Here is a 23,345-nt window from a genome sequence, read left to right as displayed (position 1 = left end):
TCTTTGACGCTCTTGTGAATGGAATTGGTTTCTTTGTTGATTGTTAATCACTAGTATGCAGACAAGCCGCCAGTGTTTGTGTGGTGATCTTGGTTCCTGCCACTTTGCCAGATTCTTTTAACTCCCAATAGTTTTTTGTGAACTGTGTAGGATTTCCTGTATATGAGATCATGTCATCTGTGAGTAGAGATAGCTTTACTTCTTCCTCTCCAGTTTGCTGTCTTTTGTTTCTTATTCTTTCCTAACTGCTCCAGCTGGAACTCCAGTACCATGTCAAATGACAGTGCTGGAAGTAGACATCCTTGTTCCGTTCTTGATCTTAGGGGGAAGCTGTCCGTCTTTTACTGTAGAGTATGATGTGAGCTGTGGGTTTAAGTAAATGCATTTTATCAGGTTGGGGAAGTTTCCTTCTATTTCTGGTTTGCTGAACATTTTATCATGAAAGAGTGTTGGATTTTGACAAGTGCTTTCCTGCACTGATTGAGGTGGTCATGTGGTTTTTCCCTTCGTTCTGTTAAGGTGGTGCGTTGCATTAGTTGGTTTTTGTGTGTCGAGCCATTCTTGCATTCCTGGTGGAAAGCCCACCTGGTCGCGGTGTAGGACCCTTTTAGATGCTGCCTGTGGGGCTCGCCACCGTCTTGTCGAGGTTGTGTGCGCTTGTATTCATAAGGGTTCTTGGTCTCGGTTTTCTTCTCATGTGCTGCCTTCTCTGGCCGTGGTATCATCTTTATGCTGTCCTCGTGGAATAAGCTGAGAAGCGTTCCTCCTCCTTAACTTCTTGTAAGAATTTGGGAATTCTGTGTTAATTCTTTTATGTGATTGGGAGCATTCGCCAGCGAAGCCATGCGCTCCTGGACATGTCTTTGTTACTGATTGAGCCTCCTCACTTGTCATGGGTCTGTTCAGATTTTCCGTTTCTTCTGGAGTCAGTTTTGGGGTTTGTGTGTTTCCAGGAGTTTGTCTGAGTCGTCCAGGTGGCCTAACAGCTACTCTGGGATTCTCTTACCATCCTTCTTACTTCCTAAGGTCAGTGACTCTGCTCCCCCTTCTGCCGTCAGCGGATGGGCCCCCTTCTCTCTTCCCTCTGTCGGTCTAGCTGATGTTTGATGGTTTTGTTCATCTTCACTTCTCGGTGGCCATGCTTTTCCCTTTCAGGATGTGAAGGGGGTTTTCCCACTGACTCTGACTCGCCTTGTTTCCCTCGAGCTTCTCGTGTAACTTGTCTGTTTTCTCTGCTTTTCCAGCACTTTCTTGATCGCTGGGTGGAGCGGTTTGATTGTGATGCGCCTTGTTGCACTTCGTGGTGTCTCCTGTGCTTGGGGTTTCTGAGTTTCTTAGCTCCGTGGACTTGCTGTCCTCGTCCTTTGTGAGTGTCCGGTTACCCACAGTTGGGTGCTGGGACTAGTCCCCCAGCCCACGTGTGCTCTTCTCATTTCTGAAAATCCTCTCTCTCTCCCTCTCCTGTTGTGAATCATTCCTGTTGCTATGTCTCCAGGCTCCCCGACCTAATCTTCCAGCAGAATGACCTGCATGTTTTTATTTCCAGCGTTGCTGTTTACGTTTCTACAAAGTTTGCCTCGGTCGTCCTTTTTCCCCGCACATTTATACTTAATATTTGAAAGTATGGAATTCAGTTACATGACTGTTTCGAAGTCATTCTGTGCTCCTTCTACACCTGTGTTGGGCGGTTGCAGGAGACCTGTGTATTCCTGTGAAGACCCGTGATCTTTGTTCAGGTATGCAGTGAAGCTCCGGAGAGATGGTCCCATCTGCCGGGTGGCATTTTGCTGACATTCCGGGCTGCCCTGGGGCAGTGTTAGTTCTGGGGCTAATTACCACCAGCCCTGGGCCTCAGCCGCCTTGGGCGCTCTGCCTGGTGGCCCGTGAGTGAGGGGCTTTGGAGTCTGGCTGGACGGAGGAGGTGCTGTTCCCTCTTGTCCCTTCTCCTGGTTCAGTCTTCGGTCTGGGCGTCTTTCCTGTCCTGCGTCTGCCAGTCAGGGTTGTCCTTCATACTCTGGGTTCCCTGCACATGTCCTGCACTGTGAGGTCTGGCTGCCACGGTCTCCCCGCACTGCTGATTCTGCCTTCTCAGCAGGGAAGGCGAGCTGGGACACTCAGCAGGCCTGCCTCGTGCTTTCCAGCCTTCCAGTTCTCCAGAGGCGGCCTTGGCCGTGGGAGCCTCTGGCCCAACTTTTCACCCTAGCCTGTTGTGCCCCTGGCCTCCCTTAGAGCACTGGGCATTTCAACCAGAAGGTTGATGCAGAGTCTTCCATGACACAAGGATTTGCAGGAATAAATGTAGGAAATCACAGTTCATGTACTGAGCACTTCCTGATACCAGGGCCTTTGTCTGATTGTCCAGGGATGGGGTCAACTTATGTCCCCCGGCCTGGTCAGGGTTCCTTCCCTGCCCCGCGGTTGTACAGATGGGACCTCAGTCTCCAGACTGTGGCCCCAGATCTCCTCCTGGCTTCTGGGTGCTGAGCCTCCTGTGGACTCGGCCCACGGTGCCCTCCAGGGTGGGGACAGGGGAGTGGTGGTGTATGCTCTGCCTGAGGCCGCCTAAGCAGATTTGCCCTCGGAGGATTTGGGAAGTGAGTCCTGGTCTGGAACCTTTGGGTAAATGGTAGGTTTCCGATTCCTTTTGGGAGGCTATCCAACCTTTGTTGTATTAATCTCTGGTTTGTAGAAGGGATTTTCACTTCTCTATGTATATTCCACTAACCTTTGTAGACTGATGGGATGAAGAACGGTAACTTCGAGAAGTGGTATGGCCTCCTGAGCTGTGACCTAGTCCAGAGACCTTGTCTTGTCCTGTGTCCTTCTGTCCTGTCCCCACCACAGACCCACCCTGCTGCTCCCCTTCTTCCCGCACCTGACTGGTGGGGTTTGGCGGCCAGTTGGTGGTGCAGAGATCTGACCGCACGGCGTCCTCACGGGTGTCTGGGGTTGGCTGCAGCCCGTGCTTGCCTCCCTGACTTCAGCGAGCGGGGTCTCCGATGGGAGGATCTCGGTGGTTGGCCCCCCGACGCACTTCCGTGTTCTTGATGCCTCCGTGCCTTTGCCCGCACTGTTCCCGCTGCGTGGCATCCCTTTTCCCCCGGGACCTCCCTCTGCTTGAGCCTGTGCCTTCGCTCCTGTGGACAGGCTGCACACGACTCTGTCCAGCTGCATCCGAGGCGGTGGCGTGATTTCTCAGCCGGTGCATCTCACCGCCCACGTAGACTTGACTAACGTTCAGACTCAGACACCGTCCCCTGACCTGCCTGCTGGAGAGCGAGGTTCGGGCCGAGCCAGGCGCCCCTTCGACGAGAGCCTTCTCTCGGGAGCTTTGGTTCTCAGTGGCCGCCTGGGGCTGGGAGCAGACACGGGTCCAGGGCGCCCCCCTTGACCCCGTGTTGGGGTTCCACGGGCACCGCCCCTGCCGCCGCTGCCTCCGGGCTTGGAGTTGACGTAGACGGGACAGACGGGACATTCAGGCATGGGCTTGGTTTGCGAGCCTTCCGACGGTTTTGCTCCCTGCCATGAGTCTGTCACCGGTACCCTTGACAGCAGGTGACTTGGACGGCCCTTCGTCACCCGGCCGCTGTGGAAATCCCCATAGTCAGGAGCGGCTTAAATATAAGACCAAGGGAAACGGAAGGACAGTGATGGGTGAGAACGGTATTCCTCCGCGTCAGCGGCCCCGAGGCAGCGAGCACGCCACAGTGACGCACGTTTCTCACGTGACACACGGTTCTCTGCTGTGAACACGAGGCAGTATTGTCCTCCCTGTCCCGTGGCAGGTGGCTTCCCGCAGAACTCGTTGCCGCTGAGAGCGTGCGGGAAGCGTCTGTGCTGCTTCGTCGGAGGCCGGAGGGTCCGGGTTCAGATCACAGCCGGCCGCTCTTGCACCTGCACAAGCTGGGGCGGCTCGCTTGGGATCGCGCCGTGTGCCCGGGAGGTGCTGGCGTGTGTGGCCCGGGGCACACGGGGGAACGCTCAGTGACATGGGCCGCCGGCCCCACGCGGGCGAGAGGTGCCCTCGGCACCAGGCCCGGCTGGCACCCTCCCCAGTGAGAAGCCGGCGCCGAAGCCCCCGCAGACCCTCCAGCCGCGCTGGGCTGGGCGTGCGGTCGGGCCGAGCCTCGCCGCCTGGGGGTCGCAGTCCAGGTGCTTAGCGATGGGGAGTCGGCTCCTGTCACTGCCGGGGGCGGGCGCGCAGCCCCTGCTTCCAGGCCCTGGGCGTGCCTTCCGCCCACGGCCACCCTGGTGGGGACAGTGGTGGGCCAGCTGCGGGGCTGTTGGGCTGGCATCCCGCAGGTGGTGCACCCTTCGGCTCTTGGGCCTCTGTCGCGCTGACTCGTTCCCTCATCAGCGGGGGGTGGTCCAGCGTGGGGGCAGCAGACCAGCGCACAGCGCGTCCGCCCACTGCCGGCTCTAAGTAACACACTGAAAACAAAGCGACCGTGCCCGTTTGGGCGCCTGTCATCTGTGGCTGCCTGAGGCAGCAGTGGGTGTTCCCTGCCGGGCCTCCCACTGCGGGTGTTCTGACCCCTGGTTGAGAGGGCGCCTGAAACTGTGTCACCCCCAGTTCCTGGGCTCGATCCGCGCTGCGTCGGGGCCTGGCTTCCAGGGGCCTTTGTGAAGACGCCCTGACGTGCGGGCACCAGGCCCTGAGGAGGCACAGTCCCCTGGGAGGCAGCCGGGAGGCTTCCAGGGAGCCCAGTCCCCCCACACCCTGGCTGTGGGTTCGCCAGCAGAAGCTCCGAGGGCAGCTGTTCCCGGCGCTCTCTGCGGTCGGCACGTGTCTGCCAAACTGCGGGACGTTCCCGGCGGCCCCTCGAACCGGTGCCTTCCCTGTGGTCTGGGGCCAGGGTCCAGAGCCCTGTCCCCCCCCCCGATCTTGAGCCAGGACCCAGAGTGGCACAGAGGCAACACCTGCGTTCGGTCAACAACTGGGCGCACACCAGGCTCGTGCGCCCGGCCCCTGCGAGGGCCTGGAGGTCGGTGCTGCGGCGGAAAGCCGGAGGGCCTGGTGAGGACCCGTGGTCGGGGCACGTGCCGCCACGTGAGCCGCTGGCTGGGGTTGGTTATCGAGAATAGAGGCTCGACTGGGTGGCCTGTCCTTTGGTGGATGCTGGCCTGGGCTCTGAGCCAATAACTGGATATTTTTAGTGTTTTCTTACTGTTTGAGTTAGCGACATGTGCACGTGGTGTGAAGTGAGGATCGTAAAAACAAGGCAAGATGGTAGCGCTCAGCCATCTTCCTGCCCAGCAGGCCTGTGTGCTGGAGGCTGCTGGCTCCCAGTGTCTTGTGTGGGCTGGGAGGTCCCTCCTTGTGCAGCCCAAAGTGGAGCAGTCAGGTGCTCGGGCAGTTCATGCCCTTGGCGTCTCGGTGAGTGGCGGGCTCGGTTTCTGTTGGCGTCAGAGGCAGAGGGGCTGGGGGCAGCGGGCAGCCGGACCTCCGACCAGGCCGGAGGCGAAGTCCCCTCGGGGACTGCTTCCCGGTCCCCACGAGTGTTCAGGTCCAGCATGAAAATGGCAGGGGGGTGTCAGCCGGCCCTTGGCTTTGGAGGAACGTTTACCTCCTTGGCCTCAGCCTGCTTGCCTAGGGAACAAGAAGCAGCCTCCGAGGGGGCCGTGGACGGGGCTGGCACGTCTGGCTTCCCTGGAGGGGGTCCCCAGGGGCGCCCACCCGTCCCAGAATATGAGCACCGTCTGCCAGCAGCCGGGCTCCATGGGTGTTAGATTCGTTTGGAGCAGGCAGTACTGGTAATCACGCCTGTTAATTTGGAGAGCGAGCCCAAGAAAGGAATATAAATTTGTGTGTTAACTTCAGAGGCTGGAGAGGCAGAGCGGTGTCTCTCTGCGAGACAACGTGTGGAGGTGAAGCAGGGAGCTCTGCGGAGTGGCTCCCGCCGGCCGGGGTGGGCCCAGGACCTCGTCCAGGGTGTGCGTGGCGCGTGGGCCTCGTTCTCATCACGGGCGCTGCCCTGGGCCACGCGCTGTGTCTGCAGACAGCCCCTCCGAGGGCCCTCCCCTCTGAGCCCTACCTGCGGGCCGGCCGTGGTTTGAGAACGGCTCACGGAACGGCCCTCGTGGTTTTGTCATTTAGGAAGTCTCTCAGAAGATGCAATCCAATTAGTCCTCTGTTCTTTTTTTTTTTTTAAAACCAACTCCAAATACAGATTTTTCTCAGCCAAGTATGAAATAGGTAGTTGCAGACTGCAGTATTAACGCATTTCCAATTTTCACTTCTTCCGGGGCCAGCTCCTAGCAGCGTGGCTTCGCCTGGGCCTCCGGGCCGGGCCTCCGGAGGCGGGCGGTGCCGCGGGTGGGCCCTGGGCACCCTCCAGACGGGTGGCCGTGTGGCACTGCAGGGAAGGGGCCCTGGCTGTGGCGTGTGCTGGGCCCTTGGATGGGCATTTTCCTCTCTGTCTTCTCACTTCCTGCTCAGACCTCAGGAACAGAAGTATTGCCCCCACTTTACAGATGAGGACATTGAGGGTCAGCCTGTTTGTGAACAAGCCCAGGGGCTCCCGGACAGCGTGGTGTGAACCCCCCTGGGAGAGGGGCCCCGGAGGAGAGGCTGTGGCGGCGGACGACCGTGCACCCCGTGCCCGGCTGTTCCCGAGGCACCCACAGCAACACTGCTCCCATTCCTCCCCCAGGAGGCCCTTTCAAAGCCCGACTGGTTTCCCTCCTTTTAAGTGTAAATCCGTTTAAGTACTTTGTGAAATTGGGTGTCTGGTGGGTAAACAAATTCCAGGTCTTTTTCCTCCCTGGATGGCGTGCTTCCTTGTGTCTTTACCGTGGCCCCACTCCCTGCCCCAGGCTGTCCTGGTCCAGGCCTGGCCAGTCCACCACCCCCAAGGCTGTGCTGCGCTGGGCCACACACGCGAGGGACGTGCCAGGCCTGGCCTTGTGCTGGTCATCCGCGTGCTCTGGACCCCTGCCTGTGGGCCTGGACCTCCTCCTGCGTGCCATGTCTGAGCTGGGAATTGGTAAAGAGGTGACCGGTGCATACCCACCCTTCAGGAGTTCCCAGGCTGGTGGGGAAGAAAAGTCCTGGAATCACAGGGTTGAACAGTGCATGGGGGCTGGCACTCCCGGCTTGGGAGGACCGGTGTGAAGGTGGCCTTTGGGGTGAATCTGAATGGTGGTAGGGGACTGACTGGCATGAACATACGTGTGTCTTGTGTGCCGGCCACCACCCCGGGGTGGGGAGCCGGGAGGGTGCGGGCTCTCCGAGGGCAGGCTGAGGCAGTCCCTCGTGGGCCTCTGGACGTGTGGGCTGTAGCCCTTGGAGGCTCGGGATGTCAGGCTCCGGCGGGGCGGGAGAGGGTGAAGTAGAAAGCCTATTAGTTATGAGTCAAGCTTACAAGTTAAAAGGGCCTGTTTGGCTTTGAACGCTGTAGCATAAGTCAGCATTTCTTCCTTCTTTCCTGGAAATTGTCCAAAAGTACCAGGAAGAATGAAAGCCAAAAAAGGCAAACCTAAATTTGGGCCAAACAGAACTTCAGCTAAAACCCAAGCCCCTAAACGGGAGGGGGCTGGCCCTCAGCGGAGGCGGTGGCAGGGGTGTGCGGGACGAGCCCAGAGGGGAAGCTGCCCAGAGAGAACACGGCTTGAAGGAGCAGCTCCGTGGACCGGCCCTGCCGGCGGGGGGTACGGCCACAGGGGGGGATGGAGACGAGAGCTTGCAGCTTCCCCTCTCGCAGAGAGAAGTTGGGAAGGTACATGGAACTCAGAGCCACCTGGCCAGGTTTGGAAGAAGAGAAGGCACCCCGTCCTTTCTGCAGTGTGCCCTTTTGCACAAGCAGGATTGAATGAAAGTCACCTTCACCAATGAGTAATAAAGGCAAGATCACACAATTTTGTAAGGTCTAAACGTTTTATAGAAAAGCAAATATCAAAAAATTTTCACAAAAAAAATTAACAACCTGACCTTGAGCAGACGAAAGTTATGAACATTTTGCCGCGAATCCGGGGTGTCCGTGAGGCTGGAGCAGAGGCTGAGCTGGGGCCGGTGGGCCTGAGGGCCGGGTGCGTGTCTGCAAGGAGCGGCGGCCAGAGCCGAACCCACAGGCCTGGAAGACGGAAGCCAGCGTGGAGGTCAGGAAACGGGACCAGGCAGATGCTGTGGGCTCGGGAAACACGGAGTCCGTGTGTTTAATGGAAGTTCTCCGGAAGGAAGCAGACGGGAGCAGACCTGGTAGTGGCCGTGTTCCCACCGTGGTAGCTGAAGGTAAGACATTTGAAGTTAACGTCGTGTGGGAGAGCACATTCAGCTGTCGAAAGTGAACAGTAAGAAGGGTCACACATCGGTGGAGGAGGCGAACAGGGACCGTCGAAAACAGAGAAGTGCAGGTATTATGTCAAGGGAAGAGTTATAAAAGCAACCATTAGGACAAAAAGATGCAAACTCATTTCACGCAAAAACGTAAGCAAGATAAACAGGCTACAGATAGATCATTGATGTTCAGAAAGCGCAGAGATGGGGAGAGATGCGGGGGAGTCCTCGAGGACGCCAGCAGTAGGAGAGTTTGTGACCCATGATATTTCGAGTGGGCCAAGAGTAAGTGATGGAAGGAACAGTCCATTTTAGATAAAGCCCTCAAGCCCAAAACTAAAGAAGACTCTTTTCATAAAGTGCTCATAGGAAATGCTCACCAGAATTCACCACATATTGATGATACAGAAAACCTTCCTGAGCTCAGACAGGTAGAACTAATGCAGACACGTGATGAATTTGAGATTATGAACAAAGCAAGAAAGAAACAGAACCCAAATCTCCATCTTCAGCATTTCTTGGGTCGAAGAAGAAAGGCTATCTGGAAGTGCACAGAATCCATAAAACACATCTCAGAGCCTGTGGGAAGCAGAGCAGGGTTGAGAAGAAAAATTGCAGATTAAATATTTATATTATTGAGCAGGAAGGCGTGAAGAGAGATAGATTAAAGACCCCGCTCGAGAACTCAGGAAAGGGAAACAAAGTAAGCCCTAGTCAAGCAAAAAGTAGGAATTTGCAAAGATCAAAGCTGAAGTTAATAAGAAAGTGAAAAACAGTGGAAATAATAAATCCAAGTGCCCGTGCCTGAGATAAAGCCAGTTCAATGTATGAATCCCCCACAGTCCCAGTGAAAAATGAGTAGACGCACCCCCCCACACACACGTGAGGGTTGAGGAGAAGCAGAGTTTCTGGCGGGGAGGGCGTGCGGGTCTTGCTCAGCAGCACCCTGCAGGTGCGGACACGCACGTGGTCCCGGGGCTGCGGCTCCTGCACTGGACCCTCGTGAGCCGCGCCTCGACAGTAGGGAATAGAGCAAACACATAAGTAGATCTAAAAAGAATAGACATGAGTCGTACCACAGCTCAACTTAAATAACAATCTGAATGAAACAAATACTGCGACTCCAGAAGTGATAGAAACGTTAGAGGTTAAATACACAGGTGTTGCCCAGTGGCCGCCCTGCCCTCCCCCCGAGAGAAGCAGCAGAAACCAGTCGCATCGGGCTGAGGCAGTTTTGGGGGGGAATCTGTGAGGCCGTCCGAACACGGACCCCGTGCGTGCCGTGCGCGCTGACCGGAGCTCGGAGGGGGAGGCTGTGGGCGGTGAGCGCCGTGCGCGCAGGGGCTCGGGCTGCCCACGGGTCGGGCGCGGAGCCCGCAACCCAGCCGTGCCCCACGGTTTCCCCCGCACTGGGCTCCTGGATTGTTTGTGGGGCAAGTGCTCCGTATTTGCTGAAAGGCGTTGGACAAAAACCCAACGTTAGTCTTAATAAAACGTGAACATATGGATAATTTCTCAGCATAATAGAGTGTGTCTACTTCAACCCCAAACTGACATGCTGTAAATAGGACGCTACGAACTTCCGCTCCAGGGACACCACAGACCGCTCGGGACGTCCGGGGCTCCTGGTGTGGGCGGCAGCCCCGGGCCCCGGGGGAGCGGGCCTTCGCTCTCGCAGCGGACGTGACTGCGCCGAGCCTGCTGGCTGAGAGCCGCTGCAGCAGCCCGAGCGGCGGGCACAGGTCGGGGCAGGAGTGCTGAGGCCTGCATGCACAGATACCGACGAGACGAGAAAGTGCAGCCACGTGCAAGAGCAGCAGAGCGGGGTACACAGAAGCCCCCGCCGGCCACCCCCGGCACGTGCGCGAGCGCGAGGCTGAGGCACCCCCGTGAGCCGGACAGGCGGCCGCGTGCTCACACGCTGACTCCCCGGTCCGAGCATTTAACCCAATCCCAGAAAAGGTTTCGGTTTTTGTTTTGTTGAGGTGCTTGAGGGCAGGGATGGGGTGGGAGAGAGGAAGGACCCTGGAACTGTCGCGGACAGGATGGCGGATGGAGGAGGAAGTCAGAAGCAGACGCAGAACTTGGTGACGGATGGCAAGGGGATGTCGCGCCTCGGGATCCTCGTATGGGGACGTCGGGGGCCGGCAGGGGGACCAGCGCATGCAAGAGCGGCCTCGCCACGGCGTTGACTTCATGCTCTCGGGTGGGAAGCGGCGCAAACCTTCGTCCCTGGAGACAGGTCAGCGAGAGGTGGGAGTTCACGGGGCCACAGACATGACCCAGGAGGCTGTCTCCGCACTGGTTTGGAAATCTCTCCAGAATAGAATAAGTGAGAAAACCAGAGTACCAAACAAGGTGAGGCTGTCTTACCATTTTTCTAACAGTAAGTGAAGAGCTAAGTTAGGGAACGAGCCGATTCCTATTTGTGGGCGGAAGCACAGACCGTCCTGGAGCCGCACGGCCGGACGGCTCCAGGTGGCTGCAGCTAGCGCCAGGGTGACCAGGGTGCTTTTGCCAAGGCCTCTGGGGTGTGTACGCATTGTGTCCCACATCTGACCCTCGGGTCCTGAGGCTGCACAGCGTTCACAGCACGTGGGGGGAGGGGAGCAGGCCTGGGCCGGGACTGTGACATCCCTGCGGAACATCCTGTCTTGCGGCTCCACAGACCAGCTTTGCTGCACGAGCACTCGGAGCTGTGAGGTGTGCAGCCTGCTCTGCTCAGGACATGGAGAGGGATCAGCCCAGACTGCGCTCAGGCTGGTTCTGTGTCCTTCCAGGAGAGTCGGCCTGGTCCAGCGAGGTCCGTGTGTCCACTGGCCTGTTTGGCTGTGCCCGTGAAGAGGACACAGGGACCACCAGCTCCTGCGTAAGCATCTGGGCGGTGTCAGAAAGGAGTGGGGAGCCTGGCCAGTTCAGGGAGGTGTATGTGTGGGAGGAGCAGGAAGGGCCCCGGACATGGTGGACGCCGCTTCTCCGCGAGTATGAGCAGGCTTTGCTCCACGTGGCGCCGTGGCAGGGTCGCTTCGTGCCTGCCCTGTGCAAGGGGACTGTGGCCAGTGGGCACTGGCGGGCATGTGCCGGGACTCTGACTCCCTCCTTTCCTCTGGGGACTTCGCGGAGGCCACTCGCACTCGAGCTTGCTCTCCACGACCAGCAGGATTGGGGTCACCCACGTATGTGACCTCGATGATTAGTATCAGGGTTTCATACAGACTGGATGCCTCGGGCCCAAGAATTCCTAAACGAGCTGCCCCAGGGGGACGTTTCCAGGAACAGCCTAGAGAGGATGTTTTCGAGAAGGCTGCTCCTTCAGGCCCAGGAAGGCAGATACGTGGAGACACACTCTGCTCCCTCAGCCCCGGGCCGCGCTGATCTGTCAGCACCCTTCCCACAGACGCTCTTGGTGCCCAGCTCAGGACAGCGGCATCGTCCACGTGCTGGTGCAGGACTGGGAGCTCTCGGCCGCCCCGGTGAAGGGGCAGGGGTTTCAGCCGTGCAGCCCAGAGGGTAGTGAGGCGGGTCCGCAGACGCGGACTGGACACGTCATTCCCAGCCTGTACCTTTGGGTGGGTGTGGCGGGAGGTCTCTTCCTGAAATCACCTGTCCCCTGGTGTGCGCCGTCGGGTGGGGAGGTCGAGTGGCCTCCCTTTGGGGCATCAGGACAGGCGGCTGCGGGGAGGGGCCGCTGCGGGAGCTATGTGCAGGCCACCCCCCGATGAGGTAGGGAGACCCGTGTCTGCCCTGCGCCCCCACCCCGTCAGCTCCCCCTGCAGCACTCAGCAGGCTGTCATGGCCGTTGTCCCGTTCAGGGGCTTCTGTGGGGCTCTGGAGCTTGAGACACCGGTCAGCTCATACCCGTGCTTCTTTCTGCAGCCGACTAAGGTCATTTCTAACGAGCACTGACTTGTCAGAGCCCCTCGGGGACGTCCGCCCCGCAGACCGGGTCTTGTGTGATGAGGAGTGGCGAAGGCTGACAGGTCCGCGTTCTTGGTGGTGAGCCCGCCACCCACGGGGCTGCACCGGCGGGAAAGCCTTGTGAAAGACGAAGGCCCCCCTGCCACCTCTGCCGGCCTTCCTGTTCTCTCACATGACACAGGCTGAACGCTGTGAACTCGGGGGCACTCAGAGCCCCCCACCATCTGAGATTCCCACAGGAGCCTCGAAACCCATGTCTGCGCCAGAGCAGACCATCCCGGGTGCACGTGAGGGGCCCACCGCCCCCCTGCTTTCCTGTCTTGTTGCTCGGTCGGTCACCGAGCATCCGTTCTGGCTCAAGAACTGGGCGGACAGTGGTCAGAAAGACTGACCCCGGTCAGACTGACGGGTGCAGAGCCACATGTGCGAGACAGGGCCCCGAGGAACAGCCCTGGCGTCCTGAGCAAGGAGCTGCGGTCGGGGAGGAGGCGTGCTCTCAGGGAGCAGGAGTTCTGGGGGCTGTACGCAGACTGTAGGCTCGCTCCCGTGCAGGCCCCGCCGCTGGCCCTGTTCCTGCACCTGGACCACAGGCAGGAATCCCCTCCCTGCTCCTTCTCCGGCTTTTGTGCATCTCCAGTCCCCATTCCCTTCCAGGCAGTCTGCGTCACCTGTCATTCTGCAAGGGAATTCAAAGCAGCAAATAAATAAGATACCATGACTATTAAAGCAGATCAAAGCATTGGTAAACTTGGACTGTGTTCTTTCCAGCTGCTGGGACCCCCTTTCCCCAGATTTTGATGTTTCCCGTCAGCATGCCCCAGAGTCCGTGTGTGTCTGGAGGGCTGTGAGGTCCGGCCGCCCCGGGTCCCCGGGGCACAGGGTAGGCCAGGAGACGGCGGCTCTGCCCCCAGTGTCACCCCCTCCCCCTGGGAGCCGGGTGCAGGATCTCCGGGCTCGGGGCCCGTGGGGGCGGGTGGGGCGGGGCGGCCACAGCACCTCCCGCTGACCTGCTTGTGCTTTCTCGCAGCTGGAGATGGAGGTGAAGATGCTACAGTCTCAGTCCAGCACCGCCGAGCAGAGCTTCCCACTGTCCAGGGAGGAGGCAAGCTCGCTCAGGTACATCAGCACCTGCGGCCTCCGGGCCTGCCTTTCCGAATCACGCTCCGTCCACTCGGAGCCCTCTGCGTGGACACTAGGCTCTGCGCCCCCAGCACTGAGGGGTGTGCCGGGTTCAGCCTTCTGTGCGGGGGCAGCAGGGGCTTGTCCGGAGCCGGGCACAAACGGCCCTATTTTAGAAGAGCTGCTCACAGGGCGCTTCCCGAATGTCAGCCAGGCCGCCTTCAGTCCGTGTGTCTGGCCTGCCCAGAACACGCCTGTTTCCCCAGAGGCTTTCCCGATCCTCCTGACCCTGTCCTGACGCAGCATGCCGCCCACCTCCTGGGCCGGGAGAGCTAGCAGGTCCTGAAGGAGGAGGTTTTCAGGGACACCTCGGTGGAGCTCTGAGGGCCTACTCCCAGCTCCCCTTGGCTCCCCCAGTTGGCCCTGTTGTTTCAGTTTGTTACTGGAAAGTGGCCGATGGGCAAATAGATGGCGTCTCCCCAGAATCTCTGGGTGCAAAGTGAGTGCAGGCCAAGCAGCCTGGGTTCTGGGGTGCCCTGAGCGCCTGCTGCCGGCCAGGCACAGGGCGCCCGCTTTCCCATCCTCAGGAGCTTCGGCGGGTTGGGGAGGCGGGGTGGGTGAGCACCCTGCTGCTTGGTGACACGGCTAGGGGTTGGGGCGTGAGCTCGTCAGGCCCTGTGTCCCCCTCTGGGGCTGTTTGCTCGTCTGCGCTGGGCGGGCAGCCCTCCTTTGCGGGTTGTGAGAACCGGGAGCGATACGATGCGTCGGCCATGGACTTCCCCACGGGAGGTGTGTGGGTGTAGGCCGTGGCCCCCTCTGGGTGCCAGGTTTCTCCCGTCGTTTCCGGAGCCTCTCTTGTGTCAGGACCTTGGCCTCGGGACCCCCCCGGTTCCGCAGTCGCCCGTTTGTTATCCTCTGACTTGTTCAGATGCGAGTGTGTGCTGTGGGCGTCCCCCGGGCTGAGCATGAGGACGAAGCAGGGTGAGCAGGGGCACATCTTGTCTGTCCTCCTGAATGTTACAGCGTAACGGGGTTAGGGGGACGTCGTTCGCATAAAATCACGTCAGCAGCGTGGGGCTGCCAAAGCACAGCAGAGGTGCTGCGAGAACCGGTGTCCGTGGGGGGCTCTGGCGGTGGGCCAGGCGGGGATGGGGACCCAGGGGTCAGCGGGGAGGCGGCAGCATGTGAGGGATGCGGGCGTGCCGTCCTGGCCCTGGCCTGCTGTTGGCTGCGCTCATTTGCATGGGCTGTCACGCTTTGGGTGGATTCCTTTCTATTTATCTTTGAGATTTAAATAAAAGCCTTTATCAGTGATATCTCGTACATCAAGATCAAAGCTTCCCGCCCCCACCGTTTCGTTTGGTGAAAGCAACTGTGGGAGACGAGCCTTTGTGGCTAATTAATCAAAACTGGGTCGACAGTTGTGTGGACCACTTGCCGGGGCACGTGCACATTGCCCTCCGAGTTTCTGGCCGCTCCAGGGAGGGCTGGAACCACGCGTGACAGCGCATCGTGCGCTTCCCCCTCAGCCCTGTGGCGAGGGTCCCTGCTGGGCAGGCTTCAGGGTCCGCCGAGCACAGCCACGGGGAGCCCCCAACCCCGGCCCTTTCCCGGGACCAGTGGCTAGGAAACAAGGTCTGTGAGGCCCTGCCAGCCCCTCAGCTGCTATGGCGCGGGTGGACCCCCCAGTTTACCCCCCAGTTCACCCTGCCGTTCACCCCCCAGTTCACCCCAGGTTCACTGCCCCATTCACCCCACGGTTCACCCTGCTGTTCACCCCACGGTTCACCCCCTGGTTCACCCTGCTGTTCATCCCCTGGTTCATCCCCCGATTCACCCCACGGTTCACCCCGCTGTTCATCCCAGGTTCACCGCCCCATTCACCCCATGGTTCACCCCGCTGTTCACCCCATGGTTCACCCCCCGGTTCACCCTGCTGCTCATCCCCTGGTTCACCCCCCGATTCACCCCATGGTTCACCCCGTGGTTCACCCCCCGGTTCACCGTCCCGTTCACCCCACGTACCCCGTGGCTTTGCTCCTCCTGGCGTCCCCTTCGTGGTAAACGTTCCCAAGTGGTGCCATGCCCCAGTTTCCCGTGTCACACGCCATGCTTTGCCTTCCTGGGAAGCTGCACGGGGCCACTCAAGGGTGGCCCTTCAGCTGGGAGGGGCGGGTGGGGAGGGCCCGGCGGGTAGCAGCCACCCGCACCCCCATGAGAGGCACCCTGGCCCCCAACAGGACCCTAGAGGCCCCCCAGCCCCCTTCCTAATCCCTTGTTCTCCCCACGAGTGGGCCGCTCGTGGCCTGCTGTTGGTGACCGGGGAGCCCGTGGTCCTCGGCGACGGGGACAGACACGGGCAGATGGGTGTGTTACCTGTGAAGTGCATGGGGTCGAGGATGTTAGGTGCAGGCGACGTGTTAACTGTGCGCACACAGGACGTTGCTCTTTAACCAGCAAACCAGGGGAACCTGCGCAGAGAGGGACATGGATGCTGCGGGCCTTTCCACCGGAAAAAGTCCTGGTGCTCTTTTCTGCTGTCACGTGGCAGCCAGATCCTGAGTGTGGTCTGTGCATTCAGTGGCCAGGTGGACTTCAGTACCCCGGAGTCGCGTGTGGCTCTGCCGCACCTGCCGGCCCCTCCCCCTGCTGTCGGCCCGGCCCCAGGCCCTCTCCACCAGCCCAGGACCCCTGCTTCGGGGACGGCAGGCACCGTGCCCCGTGGTCCCACCCACACCCTTTCCAGAAGGCCAGGTGCTAGACTCTTACTCGTTTTTTAAAAAATCTTGTATTGAACAAGTCCTTGTTGAACACCCCGTCTTCTGTGCACCCACGAGTCTACGATCAGGAAGACACAGGCCCTGCCCCCTGAGCTCCCAGAACGGTTGGGCGATCTCAGAGACGAGGGCACCGCTGGACAGGGCCATGGCCGCCCGGCCCCACCCACAGCCCAGGCCTTGAGGGCAAAACTAGCCTCCCTGCGTGTCAGACCTGCTGATGCCTCCTCCTCTCAGACCTGGGGCTGTGGGCCTCAGCGAGTGGTCCTGGTGGAAAGGTGGTGCCGCCGGGTGAGGCAGTTCTCCAGCCCTGGTGCTCACAGGCCATGAGCTCCTGGGCCAGCAACCGGGTGTCTCAGGGGAGGCCGGGGAGGCCGGGGCCAGCCTGCAGGAGCCTCTGCGGCCTCACACTCCCCACCGACTGGCAGCTCCATTGAGAGGTCGGACGGGGAAGCCTCTGGTCAGCAGGACTCCTTCTCCTGGGCCACAGGCACCCCTGTGAGCAATGGCCTGACCACCAAGCCTGGGCCCCTCTGCCAACCCCCTGCTCCGCAGGCTGGAGCTTGGTGGCCTCTCCCGAGGGCCGGGTGCCAGGCTGCAGAGAGATGCGGCAGTGGAGGTGTGTGCCTCTGTCCGTCTCTCTCGGGGCCTAAGCGTCTTGTCCTTGACGCCTGTCTCCACCTGCTGCAGGGACCCGCTCGGGCCTGTGTTCCTGTGCTGTGTGGGGCGCTCAGCGGCCTCTGGAGACCCTGCCCTTCAGTCCTTGGGGATTCTCTTGGGTTCTTCCTGGATTATTTCTTCTCTTCGGTTTCTCTAGTTCTTCTTTCTGAGACTAGTATCATTTGGGTGTTGAACTTTCTGAATTCGTACTCTGTTTTAAAAAGATTTTTGGTCTTATTTTCCATCTTTTTATTCTACTTTCTGTAACATATTCTCAGATTTATCAGCCTGTTCTTATTGTATTTCTACAGTGATGTTTCCTAAAATTTCTTGTTGTTTGGTTCCTTGCATATCCTTTTATACTTCAGACGCCTTGTTGAGGCTTCACGAGCACGCTGTGTCCGCTCTGCAGCTCTCTTCTCTCCGGGCGGCCTGTTCTCTCTTGGCTGCTTCCGTGGTCAGGTCAGCGTGGCGGGTATAAACCAGACCTTGCTCTCTCAAGAGTGTGCTGGGCCCGGCCATCTGCTCACGGTGCAGGTGGGGCCCAGAGGGCTCTGCTGGGCCACCTCACGGGGCCTCGGGACTGGTCGTGTCTTTGGGGAAGATCCTGTCTGCGAGGTGTAGGTGCTGCTGTCACCTGGGAACTGAGGGGACAGGACGGGGAAGCTCAGCATCACTATGGAAACCTTCCCGAAGGCCCCCAGTCACAGCGGTGACTTTGCACTTTATCTGGTGTCCCTCGGCCCAGAGACCCGCTATTTTCTCTCTCAAGAAAATAAATCTCTGGTGTTCTTCCAAGACAGGGAGAGAAAAGGGTGACGGGAAACACAGAGAGGCTGGCTCTTCCAAAGATCTCCATGCCCCCTTCTGGTCAGTCATCCCGTTCTGCCATGCCCTCCCCTTGTGACTCCAAACCCTGAATGACACACAGGCGGGCAAGACCTGGAAGGGGAGCGAAGGCGGCCCCCGTGGGGCCCTGGGACTTGAGCAGCGTGGTGGTGAGCTCCCCGAACCCCTGGACCAGGAGCTGCAGAGGCTCTGACCTGGACCAGCTGCAGGCACACACCTGGGAGGCTCGAGGGAGAGCCTTTCTGACAACCCCCGCCCCACAACAACCAGCAGGGGCACTCGGGCCCCACAGCCCGTGTCAGCCAGGCCAGTGGTGACCCACCTTCTGCACCCCCAGAGCAGGCAGAGTGCCGGCTGTGTCCGCAGGGCGAGGGGAGCTGGCCTTCCGTGGCCCCCTGGGCAGGAGCCGCCGCCACCCAGATTTCCCTGCATCCGAGAGCTGTAGCAAGACCGCAGGGCCTGCTCCCCGCCTCCCACCACCCCAGGCTCAGAAGGCTCAGCAGGAAGCCTGCACTCCGACCTGTAGCAGCAGCAGGGTGGCCCTGCTTTCCCATCCCTCGTGTCCGTGGGACCCCACTGTGTGCAGGGTCCACCTCTGCCAGCATTGTGTGAGCAGGGCCCATGGGTAGCGGGACTTGCACCTGCTTCCTGGACTCGCACTGCGTCTACACGGGGCTACCTGCCAAACACAGATGAACTCAGTTGCAGGATATGGTAAAACATCTCCGATCCTGCCCAGAGCCAGGCTGTTGTAACGTGAACGAGAGAAGACAGGCTGCAGGGCAGTGGCGTGGGCGGTAGAATTATCTGACAAGGATCGTGGAGCAGCAGTCGTAAAAACGCGTCGGCGAACAGTTATCAATCGTCAAGCAAATGAAAAAATGGTAAACCTCGAGAAAGGAGAAATTAGTTTAAAAAAGAAAAGAAGAAAAGCCCAACAGAAATTTTTGTATACCTGGAAAATCCAGCCACCAGAAATGCAGACTTCACAGGGCAGACTCAGCAGTGGGCCGGGGACAGAGTCGTGACCTCCGAGGCAGATGGATAGATGGCATCAGTTAGGAGGATGGAGGAAACAGGCTGACAGCTGACAAACGGGAGCGGAGCCGCTGGGATCGGGGCCCCGGAGATAAACATGCATTAATTGGAGCCCTGGAGGCAAGAGAAAGACTGGAGCTGGAAAAATATCTGAAGAAACAATGCCTGAAAATTCCTCGGATGCGGTGAAGGGCATGAACATACAGATTGAAGAAGCTGGGCGAACCACACACCAAGTACGGCCGGCGAAATTCACACGCGGCACATCCTGATTAATATGAATTGAGAGACAGAGTCTTGAAAGGAGCTGCAGAGAAACGCTGCCCCGTGCACGGGGACGCCACTTGGAGCAGCGTGGAGCTGGCCTCGGGGACCGCAGAGGCCATCCTTCACGCTCTGAAACAAGCTGTCCGCTGGGGACCGTGAGCTTCAGGGCCAGCAGAGAAGCCAGACGTCCTCGGAGTGCCAGTAACAGAGACCCTGTGCTGAGCAGCTAAGGGAGCGCCCCCAATAGAAGGACAGGTTGACAGAGGGGAGGAGGGCAGTGGCGTGGGCTGTCCTCCCCCAGCGTTCGCTGACTGGCACTCGGTGGTCCGCAGCCCGTGGCCGCACACGGCAGTGGCGCTCCTTGCATGTGGGGGGCCGGGCCCCGGGGGCAGCTCCGCTTCTGCTCCTCACCTCGGCGTCCAGTCAGTCATGCCGCCGACCGAGGGACCACGAAGATGGCTCCACAGTGTGCTGCACGCCAAACCACTGTCAGTAAATACAAAGGAATCCTAAAAGCATCCAAGGAGGGCAAAAAAAAGAGAAACAGAGGCATAGTCAGAGAACAAATAATACCGTGGCAGATTTAAGCAGGAGCAAATCAGTAACTACTTTTAATGGAAATGATCTAGAGGCACCAGTTAAAAGATGGCGATGAGCAGGTGGATAAAAGCACAGACCTCTCCTGTTCTGCTGACGAGGCTCCCTGGGGCCACAGCCATCTAGGTAGGGTGAAAGGGAAGGGTGAAAGATGGGGCACCACTCACACATTAATTTCTTCATGTAGGCGTAGCCGCCTTAACTAATATCAGATAAAATATACTTGAGAGCAAAGAAGGTTGCTGCAGACAAAAAGGGACATCACACGAAGACCAGTGTAGCAAGAAGACATGATGACCCCAAGTGTGTTCACACCAAACAGCACAACTTTAGGACACGAAGCAAGAAGCGGTAGGACTGACAGCAGGAACAGACGATCCACGTGCACGGTCGAGGCCTCAGCTCAGCTCAGACGGCGGGACCGGGTGAAGTCACGGAGGAACTCAGCATCACCGCCAACCACAGGGTCCGGCCGGCGTTTATGGAGCGCTCCGTGGGTCCCTCCTTCCACGGGCACCCGGGCATCACTGAGACAGGCCACGTCTGGGGTCATGAAACACACTTGGAAGCATCAAAGTTACAGAGCACGCTCTCTGACCGTACCAACCTCACACTAGAGGTAACAGGAAAACAACGGGACCATCTCTTCCCATTTGCACATTAGACGGCACACCTCTAAATAGCCCATGTGTGAAAAAGGAAGTCTCGAAGGAGAAGTCAACACAACTGAGTGGTCATGGTAAGGCACAGACCTAAATCCACGAGACACGGCTCCGTGAGTGCCAAGGAGGTGGATAGCGCTCAAAGGGGGATGGTCTCAGACTTCTATTCCAGCCTCCAGCCCCAAACAAGCAGAAACAAAGAAATAGTAAGTAGCAAACAATAATGAAACTGAAAGGAGAGAAACAGTAGAAAATATTATTGAAACAAAACCTTCTTTGAGAAAGGGCAATAAAATCAATAAACTTCTAGCAAAACAGACACACATGGAAAGAGAAAACAGTCACCTATATCAGGAACGAGATGGGGATGTCCCTAGATCCCGTAGCCATCTAAAGGGTATAATGGGAGTTCTCCGGACGGTTTATACTTACAAATTCGTTACCTTAGGAGCAACGGACCAATTCCTCAAAAACCAGACTCCCAAAACTCAACCAACATGAAATCGATCATCTGCTTAGTCTTGTAAGCATTAACTAATAGAGTTCATAACTAAAATGCTTCCCCAAAAGATATTTCCAGGCCCACATGGTGTCCCTGGAGAATTCTAAACACTTGAAGAGTAGTATCAGTTTTATGCAGTCTCTTCCAGAAAAAAGAGGAGGTTGTCAGGGTTTTGGGGGGAAGGGGTGTATGTGTGTCCAGGAGGATGGCGTGAGCGGCCTTCTGTGCTGACCCAGTTCTGCGTCTTGCCCTCGGTGGTTACATAGATCTGCGTGTACGGTGGGTTCTCATGCAGGCTAGCAAGTGGGAGCCTCCGCGGGCTGCCCAGGGTCAGCTTTCCTGGGTTTGATACTGAACTGTATTTGCTCCGGTTGTTACCACGGAGGGAGACTATGTGAAGAGCTCATGGTCCTCCTTGTACGTTTTTTGCAAGTTACTGTAATTATTTCCTACAAAGTTAAAAACAAAACAAAAAAACCCACCTCCAGACAATCTTCCAGTTTGAGCCCTACCCTCTCCCTGTTTCCAGAAGTGACTACTGGTGGTGCCCATTCCTGAGACTGTAGGATTTTCTTGGCTTTTCCACTGCCAGCCCAGGATTTAGCTTTTTGAGTTATTTACCACTCCTCCATCTGCTTTCCAGCTTCTAAAGGTCTATTTTGATGTTGTTCCTTCCTTTATTTTCTTTGTCCTCTTGGGAGTACAAAGTATAGAAAAAAAAGAGGAAAACGTTTACTCTTATTTAGTGAGATTTTGAGAAAGATTGCACTTAAATCTATGCATAGGAACCACCGTCTCTCACTGGAGTCTTGGTGTTTTTTCCGTTCATGTATGTTTTATAAACAGTGAAGCACATCATTCAAACCCTGTTTTTTCACTTTGTAACCTAACACTTTCCCATGTTTTTACAGACTCTTTGTAAATATTAATGGAGAGTCTGTTCCAAAACATAGTTAACTAATCTACTTTTGGAGTTTGAGTTGTTTCAAGTTTTCAGCCGTTCAGAGCAAGCTACGATGAACATCTCTGTGCATTAACTGTTGTCCGTGTTTTGACACACGTGCAAGCATATTTTCTGGGTCTCAGAAGCCTGACGGCATTTAGACCGCGGGAGTCTGGCTGCGTCTGGGGTTCTGGTGCATCGTACTTCGTGGGTGAGGACAGCTCCTGGCTCTGGTAGTAACAGCAGTTGTAGCCAGAGCAGCTGACATCGATTCAGTACTTTCCGTGGGCCGGCTCTGCACCTGTCCGTTCTCTGTGCTAGTCTGCAGAAGTCTACAGTCCAAAGAGGGTTTTAGAAAACAGTGTTCTCCTGAGGGTGGTTAACCTGCAGCAGAACGCATCCCCGTAAAAAATACGGTGTTACGACCGCCGGAGTACCAGGGGCAGACTCGTGCAGCTGTCCCCGCCGGGCACAGGTCTAAGATGGTGCGTCCTCTTTGGAGAAGGTTAAAACAATAATGAAACCAAATGCAAGCCAGTTTCCTTTTATTATCACTGTGTGCCTTCAGTTCTAAAGAAGGTCAGCAATAAAATTACTCCCCCCACCTTCACCCCCACCTAGTGCCGTAGACACGTTTGATAGATGTGCACACATGCACTTGCCGTCACAATAAGGTACAGATAAAGTACAGAATGTTCCCAGGAGCTTTTTTATATTTTACTTTAAAAAGTATTACCCGGGGATGCCTGGGTGGCTCAGTCGTTAAGCGTCTGCCTTCGGCTCAGGTCATGATCTCAGGGTCCTGGGATCGAGCCCCGCAACAGGCGCCTTGCTCAGCGGGGAGCCTGCTTCTCCCTCTTCCTGCCGCTCCCCCTGCTTGTGCTCTCTCTCTCTCTTTCTCTTTCTCTGACAAATAAATAATTAAATCTTTTAAAAAATTATTTATATGGTAAAATTGCCTTTTTTCATGAGGGGTGCCATTCTATGAATTTTAATTGCCCCTTAGTTGGAAAACAAAGTAATTTAATCACCTCAGAATCCCCCTTGTGCCCTTCCATTGTAACCACCCACCTCCACACTGCTGACCCCTTGGCAACCATGGACACCTTCTCCATTTTTGTCAGTAATGTCTGATGAGTGGAATCCTACAATATGTAATCTTCTGAGACTGGCTTTGTTCACTTGGCATCAGTGAGATTCATCCACGTCGTTACCTGCATAAAGCCCATTCTTTTCCGATGACTGTTGATTTCTAGTAAGTTTTGAAACCAGGATGTTTCAAGAACCAGCTTCGTTCTTCTTTTTCAAGATTATTTGGACTCTTCAGAGGTCTTAACCACACTAAAATCTTCCTATTCCTGAACATGGGATGCCTTCCATTTATTTTGGTTTTCTTTCATTTCTTTCTTTCTTTTTTTTTTTTTTTAAGATTTCATTTTTAAGTAATTTCTACACACAACGTGGGGCTCAGACTTAAAACCCTGAGATCAAGAGTCGCATACTCTTCTGACTGAGCCAGCCAGGTGCCCCTTCTTTCATTTCTTTTAGTAATGTTTAGCAGTTTTCAACATACATACCTTTACCTCCCTGGGTAAATTAATTCCTAAGTATTTTGTTCTTTTTGATGCTGTTGTAAATGGAACTGTTTTCTTAATTTCCTTTTGAGATTATTCATTACTAGTAGATAGATATATAACTGAGTTTTACATAATTGATTTTGTAGTTTGCAGCTTCCTGA

At 57.0% G+C, this 23,345-nt stretch overlaps 1 protein-coding gene across 14 annotated transcripts in view; it reads left to right on the top strand.

The window, feature by feature from the left end:
• Positions 1-23,345, top strand: part of MAD1L1 (mitotic arrest deficient 1 like 1) — a 317,188-nt gene that overhangs the window by 196,040 nt on the left and 97,803 nt on the right. For all 14 annotated transcript variants that reach the window (XM_081819242.1, XM_081819246.1, XM_081819248.1 and 11 more), the window contains one exon: positions 13,221-13,309. In XM_081819242.1, coding sequence (XP_081675368.1) covers positions 13,221-13,309 — 89 coding nt within the window. The remainder of the gene's footprint in view (positions 1-13,220; positions 13,310-23,345) is intronic.

The sequence above is a fragment of the Leptonychotes weddellii genome, chromosome 5 (genome assembly GCF_054177405.1).
Source record: "Leptonychotes weddellii isolate Sample4059 chromosome 5, ASM5417740v2, whole genome shotgun sequence".
Lineage (NCBI taxonomy): Eukaryota > Metazoa > Chordata > Mammalia > Carnivora > Phocidae > Leptonychotes > Leptonychotes weddellii.
Note: the sequence above shows the minus strand (reverse complement) of the source record. Positions and strands in the feature narration are given on the sequence as shown.